The 18,390-nt window shown below is 33.8% G+C and overlaps 1 protein-coding gene across 1 annotated transcript; it reads left to right on the forward strand.

The window, feature by feature from the left end:
• The first annotated feature begins 1,954 nt into the window (after positions 1-1,954).
• On the forward strand, positions 1,955-4,390 carry LOC145002893 (uncharacterized). The gene is made up of 3 exons (XM_078962080.1): positions 1,955-2,468; positions 2,583-3,754; positions 3,800-4,390. The coding sequence occupies exons 1-3, from the start codon at positions 1,955-1,957 to the stop codon at positions 4,388-4,390; spliced, it is 2,277 nt and encodes a 758-aa protein (XP_078818206.1).
• The last annotated feature ends 14,000 nt before the right edge of the window (positions 4,391-18,390 follow it).

Genomic DNA, 18,390 nt, shown 5'->3' on the forward strand with positions numbered 1-18,390 from the left:
AAACTTCCATCATATATTCAATGTCTACTGGAGTCCCTAATGCAACCCATATCCATCAATATTTTCTCTAAGGTTAGCATTTGTGATCCCCTATAATGGTCTTTGTATTTTAATTGCAACGGGTATTTGTTTTCTTATATGCAAGATTGATCATCATCTTTTGGACTTGTATGTAAGGAGTAAAATGTAGCAAGTAAAATACGGCACAAGCATGCACACATACTACTTATTCGTAAAGCTCCCATGACCTATATGTGCAATATTTCCAATCTAAGTCCATCATATAGGCTTTAAGTATTCCTCCACTCGGAAAGGAACTCTAATACTTAAACTCCTTTTGAATCTTGCCAACTTGGACATTTTCATGACATATATTGAGATTTCTTCTAACAAAGTCATTATGACTTTCTTCCTTCAACCAACGACATGTAACAATTGGTAAAAATAGGTCAATGCTCGGCAGTTAAACTACTACGAACCCTTATATATTAATGACCAATTGTGAGTAATATGGTGTTTTATAAAGTGTACTAAAGATATAATACTCATATATAGTTACATTTGTAATATCTCAAATTCCTCAACAAATCGTATATCCAAAAATCACAACATAATTACTATTTATGACGCTAAAAATAAAATTTTTGCATCGAGTATACTTATGACCAATTTATGATCAAATCGGACAAATTATACTCTCAAGACTTCATGGATATAAAGAACGTCAAAAACGAAGATTATATGCAGAATATACGTCCATTTTAAGAAATCAAATCAGTATAATACTGATTTTCTTAATAAACAAAAACCGAATTGGTTTGTTGAGGTACTTGCACATCTAATATGGAAATTCCGAGAATGTTTTTGAACTCATACATAGGTATAATATTTGATTTCATAATCACAATATTTTTAACCCATCAATTTATCAAAGCCGCAAAAACTGTCGAATCAAGACGAATTAGACGCGAAAATTTAAACATCTTTTCCTAGAGTTCTACATATCGGACTTAAGGTCCATCTAAATTATTGAAATCCGCATACCCGAGACTACCATTTGCCCTTTTCGGAAAAATTATTGGATGTTGGGAATTTGCACATGAATCGAGAAAGCCCTTTTTATGACATTTATTATGTCACAAGTGTGACATCACTTTGTTTGTACCTTTAACCATGCATTTAGACGTTATCCACCAGCGATGCTACTCCACGCCCTCATGCTCTTTACTTCCTCACACAATGCCGACCCTTAACATATGCCGGGTGTGCGACCGCACAGGGCCCGCATTGTTTGGGGGGCCCGATATTTATATAATTATATATACATATATATATATATATATATATATATATATATATATATATATATTTATATATGAGATGTCGAAATTAAAGTAAACAAAAAATTGGTGGTCGACATGGTAAAGGCGCTTGACATTTATCATTTAGTCCCAAGATCTAAACTTGGCACAAGCAGTTTTGTTTTTTATTTTTATTATAATAGTTCAACATATTCTTTTATTTCAAACGTAACAAACACATCTATCACATAAGGAATTATCTATGTCAAACCCATCTTTAATTAAATTAATATATAAGTCCAATTAAACTAAGTATATCACATAGAATTAGTATCTAACACAAACACACATTTAATTACTACATATAAGTCCTTAGCCTCTTTTATTTATTTGTTGAGTTTGGGCAATTCGGCAGCAAAGGAAGATATAAGAAAAGGTTCGTTTTTTTTTTCTTTCTCTAATGGTAATATTTATAATTCATCATTATTAGTATTTTTTTATAATCATTAGTATTTTTTTTCTAGTTTACATTGTTATTGGTATTGCTCATTCAACCTTTTGATATATTCAATTAGATTTTTAGAGTTCTTTTATCATAGTTTTAATTTTTATCGAGTATTTGGTTGATTATTGTTATTTTATTTTCAGAAATAATGCCTCCTAAGTATTTATCTGGTAGTCAAAAACGTAAAAAGAGAAAAAGAATTGAAGAATCAACAAAGGCTAACAGTGGTTCTCTAGATAAGTTTTTCCAAAAAAAACCTAAAGTTCCTTCTCAAAATCAAAATAATGATGATATTCCTGATAATTTGGGTGTTGATGTCGAACGAGATCAAATTAATGATGTTAATGTTGATAATGTTAATTTCGATGGAGATCGTGTTGATGTTGATGATGGTAATGACGATGGTGATAACATTGAAGATGATGGTGATGATGATGATGATGATGATGATGATGATGTTGATGATGATGTTAATGTTAATAGTAATAATGTTGATATATTCGATCCAAGAAATTGGGATGGACTAAGCACAGACATGGTGAAACGTTTGGTAGAGAAAGGTCCTAAAAGAGATAATACTATTGATAAGGGTCCACCTGATAGATTTTCTAGACGGTTTTCTGCAACTATGTATACTAGAACTCTGCCAAATAAACAGACATGTAACAGAGAATGGCTAGTATACTCGAAAGAGCTTGATAAAGTTTTTTGTTTTTGCTGTAAAATATTTAGAAAAGGGATCCCGAAAGGTCAATTAGATAGTGAAGGTTATGCAGATTGGCAACATCTTAGTACAAGACTTAAAGAGCATGAATTTGGTTTAGATCATCTCACAAATTTAGCTACTTGGTTTGAAATGCGTGAAAGATTGAAAGTTAATGAAACAATTGATAAAGTGGTGTATGATCAATTTAAGAAAGAAAGGGAGCATTGGAAACAAGTACTATTGAGGATTATTGCACTAGTGAAATATTTGGCTAAATATAATTTAGCATTTCGTGGAACAAATGAAAAATTATATCAAAAGAGTAATGGAAACTTTCTTGGAGCGATTGAGATGTTTGAAGAGTTTGACCTGGTTATGAAAGAGCATGTGCGTCGTATCAAAAATGATGAGATCCATGTACATTATCTTGGCCACAAGATCCAAAATGAGGTGATACTTTTACTAGCTGATGAAATTAAACGAGAAATCATTAAAAAAGTAAAGGAAGCAAAATATTACTCCATCATACTTGATTGTACCCCTGATACAAGTCACCAAGAACAAATGTCTTTGATAGTGAGGTATGTAAATTTCTCCTCCAATGATGTTACTGTTGAAGAATCCTTTTTAGGTTTTTTGAATGTTAATGATACAACTGGTAAAGGGCTCTTTGATATTACACACGATGAATTAAAATCTCTTGGTCTTGATATTGATGATATGCGGGGGCAAGGGTATGACAATGGATCAAACATGAGAGGAAAACATCAAGGAGTTCAAAAGAGATTTTTGGACATAAATTCTAGAGCATTTTATACTCCATGTGGTTGTCATAGTCTTAATCTTGCACTGTGTGACATGGCTAACAGTTGTAGTAAAGCTAGAGATTTTTTTGGAGTCATACAACGAGTATATACAATATTTTCCAATTCTACTAAGAGGTGGCAAATTCTGAAAGAGAATATCAAAGGTTTGACTCCAAAATCATTGTCTGCCACTCGGTGGGAAAGCCGTGTTGATAGTGTGAAGGCTATTAGACAACAACTTCCGGATTTAAGAGAAGCTTTACTTGAAGTTGCGGAAAAAGACAACGATGCTAAAATCCAAAGTGAAGCTAAATCGCTAGCAAATAATGAGCTTGGTGGATTTGAGTTTTTGGTATCCATAGTCATTTGGTATCAAATATTGTACATGGTGAACTTAGTTAGCAAAAAATTACAATCAAAAGATATGCTTCTCGATGTTGCTATTAACGAAGTGAATATGCTAATTGAGTACTTCAAAGAGTTTAGAGAAACAGGGTTCTCCAAGGCAATTGATGATGCGAAGGAACTTTCCGTTGAAATGAATATTGATCCGGTATTCTCTCAAAAGCGGCCGGTTAGTAGAAAAAAACAATTTCATGAGAATTCAAGTGATCAAGATGTTGTATTTTCAGCCGAGGAGAATTTTAAAGTTAATTACTTTTTATATATTGTTGATCAAGCGAGTGCTTCTCTTAAAACAAGATTTCAACAATACAAAGCGTATGAAAATATTTTTGGTTTTTTGTTTCCAAAAAAAATGAAGGAATTTGATGACAAAGATCTCAAGTCATGTTGTCGCCGTCTTGAAGCCACACTTAAGTCTGGTGAACAATCAGATATCGATTCTAATGAACTTTATATGGAGTTAAAGCTGCTTGACATGTTCTTACCGAGTGAAATTACGAGCCCTATTGATGTTTTAAAGTATATGAAAAAAGTCGATTGTTTTCCTAATGCAATTATTGCCTACAAAATCTTGTTGACTATTCCCGTAACGGTCGCGTCTGCAGAAAGAAGTTTTTCAAAGCTAAAGTTGTTGAAGTCCTACCTAAGGTCCACAATGTCACAATAAAGACTTAATGGATTGGCGATAATAGCTATTGAGAACGTTATATTGGAGACTATTGATTATGAAGAGTTGGTGAACAATTTTGCTTCCAAGAATGCTAGGAGAGTCTCGCGATTCATGTAGTTGTCTAAGATTATCTATTGTATGATCGTTCTTTTCTTTTGCTTCATATTATAACAATTATGAAATAATTAATGAATTTTTGATATAAGTAAAAAATAAATATATATTTAGGGGCCCATTTTTTAGTTTCGCACCGGGCCCCTAAAATCAACGGACCGACCCTGTCCTCACATAACCTCCCTCATCCTATCTCACATGCACCAAATAGCCAAGTACACATGCATGCATGATTAAAAAGTCAAGACATTGCTTGTTATTTTCACTTAAAGTACACCAACTATGGAGCATAAATGACATCCAAGATAGGAAATTCCTTCACATTTCATCAGCCACTCAAACTCACTAGAAGACTCTTCTTCCATTCTATATTTTTCTTCTTCAATTGGTTGCCAAGAAACACACTGGATGTATGTTGTTTTCCGGAGAGAACAAAGTGGTAGCAATCTCTTTCCATTCCTCTCTTTCATGTCGATCGGAGCTGCCAAACCCCCTGAAGTCGCTGATTTCTTCAGCCACTCCCTTCTTTTGTGTTTCTTGCAACAGAAAAAGAATAGCCTCATGTCGGTCCTCCCTTTAATTGGAGCATACCCTCATCACCATTGTTGATGGTGACAGCCTCCTATCGGTCCTCCCTTTTTCTCGACGGAACAACCACTCTCCCACCACCCTCTCGTTTGTGTTACTTATTCAAAATAGTCCTGATGGTTGTAATTGTAAAGGAGATGATTTTCTAAGCTTTTCAAGTGAAGATACACAAGCCCGAGTTCACGTTTTGTTCAAAAACCTTGAAGGCAAAGTCGAGAAAATCACGAACTAAGCCCCGATCTTCGAACCTAACACGAAACCACTAGGTATAAAATGAAGTTCATAGATAAAACGATGATTCGAGTACATATTTACATTTGTTGATAATAATATGAATGTATGTACTTTTACTTACTGAATCATAATATATATATATATATATATATATATATATATATACACACACACACATACACATATATATATATATATATATATGTGTGTGTGTGTGTAAATTAAAGACATCATTTCATGAAAAAATGTTATTTAACTTCATTTGGAATAAAATATAGTAAAAGTGAGTTTATTATTATTTCGGTTTAATAACTGATTTGTTTGTAGATTTGTTTTTCAAATTATGTTATTTATTGGTTAATTTCACATAGGTTGAAATCCGGATTTTAGTAAAAACACAACTGTTATGTTGTCCGATTTTTGTCAGAAAACTTATACTACAATTTAAAGTCTAAGTTTAGGGATTTAAGCACAAAGTATAGAAAACTTTATAACTTCACTTTTTAAAGTTTCATTTACTTTCTTGAACAACTTGAACAATTTAGTCAAACAAACTTTTCATTAAAATTTAGGGACTTAAGCACACACACACAATTATGGATGTGATAATTACGGGAACCTTTATATAAGAATGGTACTCTTCATCCACTAAGAACATGAAAACTTAGTAAAAGCCCTATGTGCTATAATCGTTAATCACCAAGGAGCATGAAACTTATTGGTATAAATCTATATGGGTTGACAGCCCCGCCTGTGGTTACTAACTACAACCGCCGTCTAACGAGTCTAATCACTGTGTCTTACAGAGGCTTCTCGTTTGTAGTTCGGTTATAAGCTCATTAGAAAACCTCACAAATTCATTCCAGAATGTGCAAGAATAAAATGAGAATGATTTATTCAAATGTTTTAGTGTCAAACATTGATTTAATTGAAAAAATAAATATTTAACTCGAGATGAAATTTTATCAAATTATAACTTAGGTTTGACAAGTTATGTGGATAAACAAAACATTTTTACTTGTATGGGATTACAAGTGTAAAACGTATTGCATTTTATAATTCATTAGTCTAGACACACTTTTGATTATAAAAACATAAGGAGTCAAAACAATAAGCAACCCTCTTTTATTTGTATGGTTTACAAGCCTAGAACATGTTGTACTTTACACTTTATAATCCATTAGTCTGGACACGCATTTGATTATAAAAACATAAGGATTAAGAACGATAAAAAATATCTTTTACTTGTATAGGTTTACAAGGGTAAAACATGTTGCATTTCACTTTTATAATTCATGAGTCTAAACACACTTTCGATTATAAAAAATTACAAAGTCAAAACCTAAAAAGCTCACCAATATTATTATTGACGTATTGTTTTATACATATGTATCTTCAGGAACTAAGAAGTTGGAAGACACATCATGTGTGTCATGAATTTCCTTGTTTAAATGTTTGACAGATTTGTTAGGTATTTTTTATTCAATTTGACATTCGTTTTCTGAACCTGTTTTAGTAATTACCATCTTTTAGTTTAACAACGATGTAATTCCTCATTCTGGATATATGGAAGAACGTAATCATTATATACTTATAAAACTGACATTTTTCCTGTCACCACATTCATTTGAAACTTCCATATATTTTTCCTTTCACCACATTCATTTGAAACTCCCATGACTTTTTAATTTCTTTCTAATAATAATTATAATTTGCTTAATTAGGTTAAATAAATATCAAATCTAAAGTATAATCATACATAAACTAAATTTCAATATTAAAATAATATTTTTACTTCTACTTATAAAGTTATGTTTTTTTTTTTGAACTTTTAACATATAATATTTAATTTATTAGTTTTAATATATTGTTGGATGTAAACCATTATCATTTTAAAGATACAATTTTGGAACTATTTGTATAAAATACTTAAATTATTAATTTAAATATATAACATTATAGTATAAACTTAAATACAAATTTTAGTTTAACTTAAACAACCCAAATAATATTTTGTAAATAGTTAAAAGTGATAAATTGTAGTGTTTTTCTAATAATGATTATAAGTTAGTTAATAATGTTAAATAAATATCAAACCTAAAGTATCATCATAAATAAACTAAATTTTGAATTTTAAAATAATATATTTACTTCTACGTATAAAGTTATGTCTTTAACGTTTAACATATTATAATTAATTTATTAGATTTAATATGTTGTTATATGTAAACCATTATCAGTTTAAAGCTACAACTTTTGAACAGTTTGGACAAAATACTTAAATTGTTAACTTAAATATAACATTATAATGTTGATATAAATATAAATTTCAGTTCCACTTAAAAAACCAAAGAATATTTTGTAAATAGTTAAAAGTAATAAATTGTAGTGATAAATACAAAAACTAAATTGCAATCTGAATTTAACTAAAATATTTCCTAAAGATATTTTTAAAATCATTAAAAGTTTTTAAAAAAGTAGCTTAAAATAACTTACAATAAATTAAAGAAATGAAAACAACTTTTGAGATTTTCCAGATCTTCTTATTTTCTTATTGGGATTCTAGGAAAATTTTCTTTTCAACAGAAAAGGAGATTTAGATTTTTTTTGTGAACAAAATCCTTTACATGCACTATTAACAACGTACTTTGATCATCAAGCCTTTAAGGTTGATGTTTATCACATGCATCACAGTTTGAAGACCATGCATAGACATATTTTTTCATAGTGATGTTTTCAAAGAAAGAATTGGATACATGTGGTGGATAAACATTTAAAGCTTGTAAAAATCCATATTTTAGGGTTTGACATAGGTTTCGGTCCTTGGATTTCACCATCAAACATCATGCATGTTGTTCTTTGGTGAATTCCTACCACAATCATCATCAAACTCGACATTCATGGTTATGAACATGAATTTTCATAAAGAATTGTGTAGAAGAAGAAGAAAGTGTAAGAAAACTTGTAAAACTTTAAAGAAAAGTGAAAGAGTGAAAGAGAGGAAGACAACCTCCAAGAGCCTAAAACACCACTTTTACCTTGACTTCGATGTTAAGCTTCAAGAACATCCAAGAACACCATAAATTTCATGGGTTTAGGTTATGGATGATTTCGGATAGGTTCAAGAGAGAAATAGATAATTGGAGTGGTTGAGTGTGAAGGAGAAAGAGTGAAAGAAAAGTGAAGAGTACATGGTTGTGTAAAATGATTAAATGTTTTGTGTAGATAATTTACGAAGGAGGAGAAAGGGTAGCTGGAATTTTGAAGGGAGAGGGGCTCCCTCCCTCCCTCCCTCCCCCCCCCCCCCCTCTCTCTCTCTCTCTTCCAATTTTATAAATTTCAAATCTTTTATAAAAATACCAAATTTTTATAAAATTTGCACCTTAATATAGTTTTTACTCATGAAATCTTGATTTTTGGCTTTGAAAATAAGGTTAAATATTAATGACTTAAATTTAATTTCTCATTGATTATATTTTACTAAATTTAGTTATTTAAATTGATATTATAAAGTCCATACCAAATTTTATGGATTTGTAGGTGTTAAAGTTTATAAATTTGAGTTTTTAGGGTGTTTAGGGTATTGAGATTTAATAAATCTTTTGATATCAAAATAAATTGAATCTTTAAGGCTTTGAATTATTTTTGGGTTTCCTAACTCTTATTCAAGTAAGAAATAATTTGTAATTTATTTTTATCAGTTTATTGGCATTTCTATGTAGTGATTCTGAGATTCAAGCGAAATTGAAGAATTAAGTATACTGTTTATAGTTTCAACTACGACTTAAGTTCCTATGAGACTTGGACCTAATTTCTACTTCTAGGTAAAGTGCATGAAGTGTCTACATGATTCATGTAAATATGTCCGAGTCAAAGAATGTCCCGAATATGGATAGCCACTACAGTTAAGTAGTTGTAGAATTCACATACCAATGTGAAATCTAAGTACACTATCCTTCGATTCTACTTGTTTCCAAGTTTCTAGTGGGTTATAACTTAGCTTATAGTTACAAAGTCTAGTATGTGTCATGCCTATATGTGCAACTAAGTTTATTCAAATCTAGAACTATCTCAAATTTTGACGGTTGTCACAACTAAGCCTGGAGGTTTTCTTAATACATCTTATCTTAATAAAATCCATAAGGATTAATATCCATCTGTGCATATAAAGCAAACATATCAAGATTGGAATCCTCATTTTAATATATAAATACAAGGCATGCTTTTATGTCAAAATAAAGATAACATTTTTGTTTACTAAGAACTGGTGAGAATAGTGATATCCCTAATCTTGTATGAATGAGACATACTTAATCATGATAAATCACATTCCAACTATGAAAGATTGTTTTGCCTTGACTCATAAAATGTTTCTAAGATGAAAGACTTAGGAAATACAAGATAGATTTTTGGAATGTAAAATCTGTAGAGATAGATAAAGATGAATGTTAAGGTTTTAAATTCTTATGCATATGTTGAAAATATCTTGAAAGAGATCAAGATAGAAGATTCCTTTAGAGGACTCAAGAAATTGTCACATAGCACCATTTTGAGCTTGTCTCGATAGGACCTGACACATAGGTTGAGCTAGACAAAATGATTTATATTTAGTTTGCTTGGCAAATGAATCCATCATTTGCACAACAATAGGTATATAATAATGTGAGTAACATATCATAAGATACTAATTGGATACATGGCTAAGTTATTGGATAATAGTATTAATACTTTTATTGTACACACTTAGACTTAGTATTGTAAACGTGTGCTTTTGAATGCTTCTAGAGCCAACAGCTATAGCGTAGGAACAAGAGAATTTATCTCCTTCTTAGTCTCAGGTTAATGTGTATATAATTAAATGTATTTGTTCAATATAGTATACAATCAATTCATTCATCACTCTGTATCTCTTTATGGTATCAGAGCTTCACAGAGATTATTAGGATTTTTTCCCGATCTTCTATGGCGGCCCCAAATCTTCTTCACCTTGCTACCACCACCAACTCAAACCTAAATTTCCAGATCCCTACCATACCCGTTAAACTCGATCGATCTAACTACATTCTCTGGAACACCACCATTATCTCTGCCTTGGAGACCTTCGATCTAGAAGAATATGGGCTAAAACCTAATCCGCTGCCTGCCACAATTGAAGTACCTGTTGTTGAGGTTGTTCCGATCACCGCCACCGCACCGGCAGTCGAAGTTGTTCTAGCTACCACCGCTGTCAATCCGGCCTATACCCTTTGGAAGAAAATGGATTGTTTTGTTCTTTTATGGTTAAAATACACGTTGTATGATCATGCTCATGCTTTGGTTTCCCGTACCACCTCATATCACCTAGCATGGACCACCATTGAAACATTGTTTCAAGCTCAAACACGTGCATCTCGAATGCAACTCAAGAACCAATTCCAGACTCTTAAAAAGGGGTCTATGTCCATTATTGAGTATCTTGAAAAGAAGAGATCTATCTCTGATTCATTGGCTCCAACTCTTCATCCCATTCATGATGAGGACTTAATTAACTATGTCCTAAATGGCCTTGATGTGTCTTACGAGCCATTCATCACTGCCTTCATGATGAAGACAAAATCTCTAACTATTGATGATCTTACAGGTTATCTACTGCAGGAGGAAGCACGACTTGAACAAGGTCATCTTCGTCCTGCTTTGACTCAACAACCCCCTACCACGACTCTTAATGTGAATCGCTCCAACCCACGTCAACAAACCACTCAAGGCTCGAGTTCTTCCAACAATTATTGAAATTATGATCAGAAGAAACTCTGACCAACATGTCAGTTGTGCTCAAAACCAGGTCATGAAGCGATCAACTGCTGGCAGCGTGGAAATCAAGTTGACTTTCCCTCACGAAAACCTAATCCACGCAACAACCAACGACAAGCCCACTTGGCACATCAACAAAACACTACCACTGCTTTCGATCCAGCTTGGTATTTTGACACTGGGGCAACAGATCGTGTGACCCCTGTGACAACCCGAAATTTCCATTCTGAACAAACCATATCAAGTCAATAGAAGTTAGAACAGTTACAGTGAATTTCCAGAATTTTGGGTATAAGTTTGAGAATTTCAGGGTTTACACTTAAGGAGATATCAGGAGAGTGGATGCACTAGGGTTTTGTGCAACTCTGTTATTCCAAAACACTATGATATTAGAGTTCAATTCTTGAATAAAATATTTTCTACCAAAAATCCCAGGACTATATATAGGATTCTGAACCATATTTATTCATTAGTTACATTTCCAACTAGAGAAAAGCCGAATTTTCTCTCACGGATCTTCGGGTTTTCATCCCAAATCGTGAGTACTTCTATCTAGTTGTATTAGATATCTTAGATTGTGCCTAATAACATCAAAATCATAACAAAACAGCAAGAATTGAGAGTTTACCGCCCAAGAACACTTGGAGAGTAAACTCTTTTATAAAGGCCAAATGGTGCCTAGTCCCTTCCTTAAGCAATGAAACTAGTTTGGACTTGTACACTAATGAGTTTAAGGCTAGAAAACAACCTCAAAACACCAAGTAAATGGTGTTCACGGCCCAAGATCTTCTTGGAGCGTGAACACTAAATTTAGGGCCAAAGAGTGCCTAATGTCCCTCCAAACTTTGGAACTAAACCTAGAGACTGACCATGGCTTGTTTAGACATCAAAAACATTAAGAATCAAGGGCTAAAAGTGAGTTCACGGCCAAGGATGTTCTTGGGTCGTGAACTCCATTTTAAGTTGCCAAAATGCCCTAAATGCCTTCATTAAGCCAAGAGACTAGCATAACACTTTAACTTGATGTGTCTAGGACCCAAAACAATCAAAATACTAACACCCATGAGTGTTTTCGGCCCCAAACACATGACCAAATGGTCCATGGGCCGTAAACTCAAGTTAGGGGTGTTTTGATGCCACAAAAACTTCCTAAGGCTTAGGCTTGAAGTTAGAATGCTTCCTTATGACCTTTAGGACCCTCATAAACATAAATGGCCATGATTTTACGGTAGTAAACTCATTAGGGTCGTGAACTCCTCAAAAACTCCAAGGAAAGTGGTCTTTTCATCCTAGGTTAGAGCTAGTGTCCCTAAATCATTCCCTAGCCTTCAAGCTTGCATTCCCACATGAGTAGCCATGAGTTTATGGCCGTAAACTCCCTTGGGCCGTGAACTCATTGTAGTAAACTCATGTGAGTGCCTTTATACCTTCCTATGTTGAATCACATGTGATTCCAACACTTGGTAAAGGTGTTTCCTAGTCCCGGAAGATGTTTCCTTTCATATAGATGTTATAAACACTATATTCATGTCAATATGTGTCCTTATATGTCATTTAGGACTTATTGTGTCTCGGGACTTCATTCGTGGAACTTCTCATCCCTACACGCATACCCGTTAGAACCACTCACAACAGGTGAGTTCATACCCCTTAATCAATGTTTTAAATGATTTTAAATGCTTTAATGGGGGGGGGGGGGGGATACAAGTAGAAAACAGTATGTTATTAAATCACTCATATGCATTTTATAACTGTGTTTTCATCCACCAGATTTCACATACTTCAAAATGTGAGGCATGAATGGTTTTCTATCTTAAAATACCTTGTTATCAAATGTATTAGTTTTTGAAATGTTTATTAAAATGACATCAAGTCATTGTTAATTGTTGTTCAAAACTCTTAGATGTCTTACAAAACCATTTTTATCTTCTTGAACAAAACCATATCTATACACTTATGTTCTTATATATGTATTGATGTTATAGTTTTCATCCTTCATTCAGTTCCCACACTCTTGTGTAGCAAGGGTGTATAAACCTGCTTGGACAATCAATTACCTTCCAGTTAACTATTATAGGGATAGTTAGAAGATACAAAACACTATTCCTATTACAAGGAATTACATCGGAGTTAGTTCATTCATGAGTCTATACTATACATTACATGTTACATGAATACACTTACATGCATACGCTTACATGGATACACTTACATGAGTACCTTACTTGAATACAGTACATGAGTACCTTTACGTATATACATTTACCTATATACACTTACGTGAATACTTGTATCTCGATTCACGAGGATGATTTATTAGTACCTTCTGTGTAAATTGTCCTGACTATCCCAATTCAATGGGATGTCTAGACGGGACTAACCATTCCGAATCTCGGCTGTTAGCACCAGTGGTTGATGAGCATCTACGGATGCCTACGGTTATTACTTATACTAGGAGTACCTTTACGGGACTAAATATTCCTTGGGCCTACTGTTCGCTACAGAGGTTGATAAACATCTACGGATGCCTACGGTTAATACTTATATTAGGAATACTTTTACGGGACTAACCCTTCCTCCCACCTGCTGTAGCTACAGAGGAAAATTGAACAATCTACGAATGTTCAAAGGTTATACATTTCGCAAATTGCGATGTCGTGTTAATCCTAATACAAAAGGATAACACTTAAATGATTATATTTTCCCTATTACTTTATTTTAGGATACATTCACATAAACAAAGAGTTAGACTAAGTACTGTTCGTAATAGTCAAAAAGAAGGAAAAACTATCATTATCATAGCAAAACATTCGGGTCTTGGTAGAAGACTACATTTCATACTAGTAGGAAATAAGGGATTTTCTAGGGTTTTCATACTTATATCAATTGTTTCATTTAAATATTTACAAGGCATTCATAACAGCTTTCCAAAACAAGACAATGACACTTAAATACTTATGAATTCAGCAGCTTTAGGTTGATACTCGCTTTCAAAATAACTTGTATTCTCAGGTCACCAGTTAGACAGGTACGATGGCTAGGCTTTGAGAAGACGGAACACAGAAAAGACTCGTCTTATTTTGATTATTCATTTTATTGTTGTACATTATGAAAGAACACACATGTGTTAAAACTTTACTTTTAATGCAATGGATGATGTTGTTGCTTGTTTACTACTTTACACTGTTATGATACTTCACATGACGTCCTCCACCCCGGAACGTTTCCGCCGTTCTTGGTTTTGGGGTGTGACAACCCCTGACATATCCAAACTTAACATTTCCGAGCCATACAGTGGAGATGATAAACTTCAAGTGGGAAATGGTAACCATCTATCTATTTCTCATGTTGGTTCCTCTGTTTTGCCTAATCTAAAATTGCTAAATGTGCTTCTTGTCCTTGATCTCACAAAAAGTTTACTTAGTGTTTCCAAACTTACAAAGGACAATGATGTATCCATGGAGTTTTTCCCTAAATCATGTTTTGTTAAGACATTGTAGGGGCATACAATCCTCCGCGGGGATTGACATCAAGGTTTATATTGGCTACCTTCTCATTCCTTTCGACAGTCTCCCATGGCCTTCAACAGCAGCCGCATCTCTCTACATGGATGGCATAGAAGGCTTGCACATCCACATGAACCTATCCTACGTCGTTTGGTGTTAACTTTTCAACTTCCAGTGTCTTCAAATCAATTTCTTAATGTTTGTGATTCTTTTCAGTTAGCAAAAAGTCATAGATTGCATCTTCCTACTTCTCATGTTACATCCTCTAAACCATTTGAATTAATTTATTCAGATGTTTGGGGACCCGCACCAGTTTATTCAATAAATAGTCATCCATATTTTGTGTTATTCATTAAAGATTGTACTAAGTTTGTGTGGATTTATTTTATGTCTCAAAAATCAGAAGTTTATCAATTGTTTCTAAACTTTCGAACAATGGTCAAAACTCAGTTCTAATGTGATATAAAAAGTATGCAATCTGATTGGGGGGAGAGTATAGAAATGTCTCATCTTTTCTTATTAAACACGAGATTAGTCATAGAGTCTCATGTCCACACACTCAAGAACAAAATGGGGTTGTGGAACGCCAAAATAGAGTTATTGTCGAAAAAGGACTCACACTTTTAGCTCAATCCTCTCTTCCACAAATTTTTTAGGAACATGCTTTTAAAACAACCACTTATTTTCACAATCGCACCATCACTCCCATTCTTAATTATGAGTCACCATATCAACGCCTATATCAAAAGATTCCTTATTATGCCTTTCTAAAAACTTTTGGGTGTTTGTGTTATCCATATTTTAGACCATATAATCCTCACAAGCTTGACTATTGTTCAAAGCCATGCATTTTCATTAGTTATAGTGCATCTCATAAAGGCTACCTTTGTTATCATCATGCTACTTCAAAAATATATATTTCTCGCCATGTAATTCTTGATGAAGACATTTTTCCCTATCCAAGTCTAACTGATATTCAGCCTCCAAACATTCCATCTACTTCTGAAAATAATCCATCTGTTATTGCAAATATCGATACCCAATAGCTTGTTTCCCAATCTGCCCCATTTGCTTCCTCGCCACAGCCCACGGGACCAATAGTGGAACCCACTTCCCTACATCCGAGCTCATTACCTCAAAACCTAACTCAAACATCACCTGATATTCCTACTTCTTCGTCTCAAAATTCCAGTTATGCATACAATCATACTTCAACACTGTTCTTTCCTCCACTATTGAACCTGTCTTTTTTCTCAAGCTGTCAAGCACAAGTGTTGGCAAGATGCGATGAAAGCAGAATATGATGCCCTCATGCGAAATAATACATGGTCACTTGTTACTTGTCCCACTAACACTAATATTGTTGGTTGTAAGTGGATTTACAGGATCAAAAAGCGAGCAGATGGAACTATAGAACGACATAAGGCACGACTTGTGGCTCAGGGTTTCAGTCAAGAAGAAGGGGTAGATTATTTTGATACATTCAGTCCGGTGATTAAACCAACCACAATTCGTGTTGTGTTATCTATTGCTTTGTCAAATGGATGGCGAATTAGACAGTTAGACATCAACAATGCCTTTCTCAATGGGGATTTCTCGGAGGAGGTATACATGAGACAACCCAAGGGTTTTTGAAGACACTACTCGCCCTAATCTTGTTTTCCGTCTAAACAAAGCTCTTTATGGCCTCAAACAGGCACCTAGAGCATGGTTCAACAAGCTCAAAACCTACCTAGTGTCAAACGGTTTTCGGGCTTGTCAATCGGATACATCCTTGTTTGTCCACATTACTACTAAAGTTAATATTTATGTTTAGGTATATGTGGATGACTTAATCATCACCGGTACTGACAATACATCTCCTCAAAAGTTTATTGACAGGTTAAACAACATGGTTTCTCTCAAAGATCTTGGTGATCTGAATTTCTTCCTTGGTCTTCAGACCACAAGAACGAAATCCGGCCTTACTCTGTCTCAACAAGCCTACATCACCGATATACTAAATCGTAGCAATATGTTCTTGGCTTCCCCAATGACAACACCTGCTGATCCTTACTCTAAACTTCAAAAAGACGGAGACCCATTCTCGGACCCAAAAATGTATCGACAGGTTGTGGGTTCACTCCAATTCACAACCATAACCCACCGAACATTTCTTATTCTGTCAATCGAGTTTCCCAATATATGCATTCTCCAACAAATCAGCATTAGCAAGCGGTAAAACGGATTCTTTGATATCTTAAAGGTACACTACATCACTGTCTTTACTTCAAAACTACTAAAGCCAATGGTCTTCACGCTTTCTCCGACTCGAGCTGGAATTCTGAAGTTGATGATAGTTGCTCTCAATATGGATATGCTATTTTTCATGGATCCAATCTCATTAGTTGGACATTGAGAAAGCAAAAGTTGGTTGCTCGATCAAGTACTGAAGCTGAGTACCGGTCCTTAGCTTACACCACAGCTGAACTAATGTGGCTGAAACTTCTTATAAGTGATCTTCGTGCACCTCTTACAGCGTCTCCAATTCTGATTTGTGATAATGTAGCGGCTATTTTCGTGACAAAAAATCATGTCATCAGCACAAGATCCAAACACATAGCTTTGGATTTTCATTTTATTCGTGAACAAGTTGAATCTGGCCAACTACAAATATGTCATGTATCATCGGTTGATCAACTTGTTGATATCTTTACAAAACCATTGGCCAAAGATAGAGTTTCTTTTCTACGATCCAAGCTTCAAGTTTGTCCCGCCCTTGAGCTTGTCGGGGGTAATAGCATTAATAGTTTTATTGTACACACTTAGACTTAGTATTGTAAACGTATGCTTTTGAATGCTTCTAGAGTCAACAGCTATAGCGTAGGAACAGGAGAATTTATCTCCTTCTTAGTCTCAGGTTAATGTGTATATAATTAAATGTATTTGTTCAATATAGTATACAATCAATTCATTCATCACTCTGTATCTCTTTATTGGATGGCCATGAGTACATTCAAAGAGTAATTAAGAAAAACTAAGAGAATGTATATGAGTTATCAGTTTAGAAGAAGATCTTCATGTAAAGTGATACACAAGATGCTACCCACAAAATACACACACACACACACACACACACACACATATATATATATATATATATATATATATATATATATATATAAACGCAAAGGTTTTCTTCAAAAATGAAACGCCGCATTAAAAATTATAAAATAATTAGATTGTGGGTTGGGCTCTAAACAATCTAAGATGTTGGGTTGCTTTGAATTATTATAATTATGTTTAGATCATTTACTGTGTCCGATGAAGCATTTAAACATATCACATTTATATGGATTCATCATTCATGAGATTTTTTGGCAGGCTTCTAGGCTCCATTTTCCCATCTGGATATTCATTTTCCGCCACAACAAAATGAAGCGTAGACCACAATCATTTTTTTGGACACTTGTACATTTTCACACACATGATACACACCGCCTACATATATTCTGCCATGTATTTCCCACTTTTCATTTTTTATCAAGAAGAGAAGAGCAAATCCCTCTTTCCTTCTCACCCATTGGCGCCTCTCACAATCATTCCACCTCCCTCAACCTATACACCACAATCCTTTTCTGCCTCTTTCCTATTGGTTATTGGTAATTAGGTTTTTTATTCTTTCATAAAGCCTTTTGAAAATCAAGTCTTCAAGGTTGTCAATATGGCGTTCCAAGTAAAAGTGATCAATAAACTAGAACCAAAAGCTATTAAGTTCTTCTCTTC

The sequence above is a fragment of the Lactuca saligna genome, chromosome 1, assembly GCF_052625555.1.
Source record: "Lactuca saligna cultivar CGN05327 chromosome 1, ASM5262555v1, whole genome shotgun sequence".
Lineage (NCBI taxonomy): Eukaryota > Viridiplantae > Streptophyta > Magnoliopsida > Asterales > Asteraceae > Lactuca > Lactuca saligna.

Bases quoted from the DNA above. Each gene is read 5' to 3' on its own strand.
- LOC145002893 (XM_078962080.1), top strand. From the start codon at position 1,955: ATGCCTCCTAAGTATTTATCTGGTAGTCAAAAACGTAAAAAGAGAAAA. The intron at 2,469-2,582 runs GTAACAGAGAAT...AAGGTTATGCAG, and splicing joins TCTGCCAAATAAACAGACAT to ATTGGCAACATCTTAGTACA. The intron at 3,755-3,799 runs GTTGCTATTAAC...TACTTCAAAGAG, and splicing joins CAAAAGATATGCTTCTCGAT to TTTAGAGAAACAGGGTTCTC.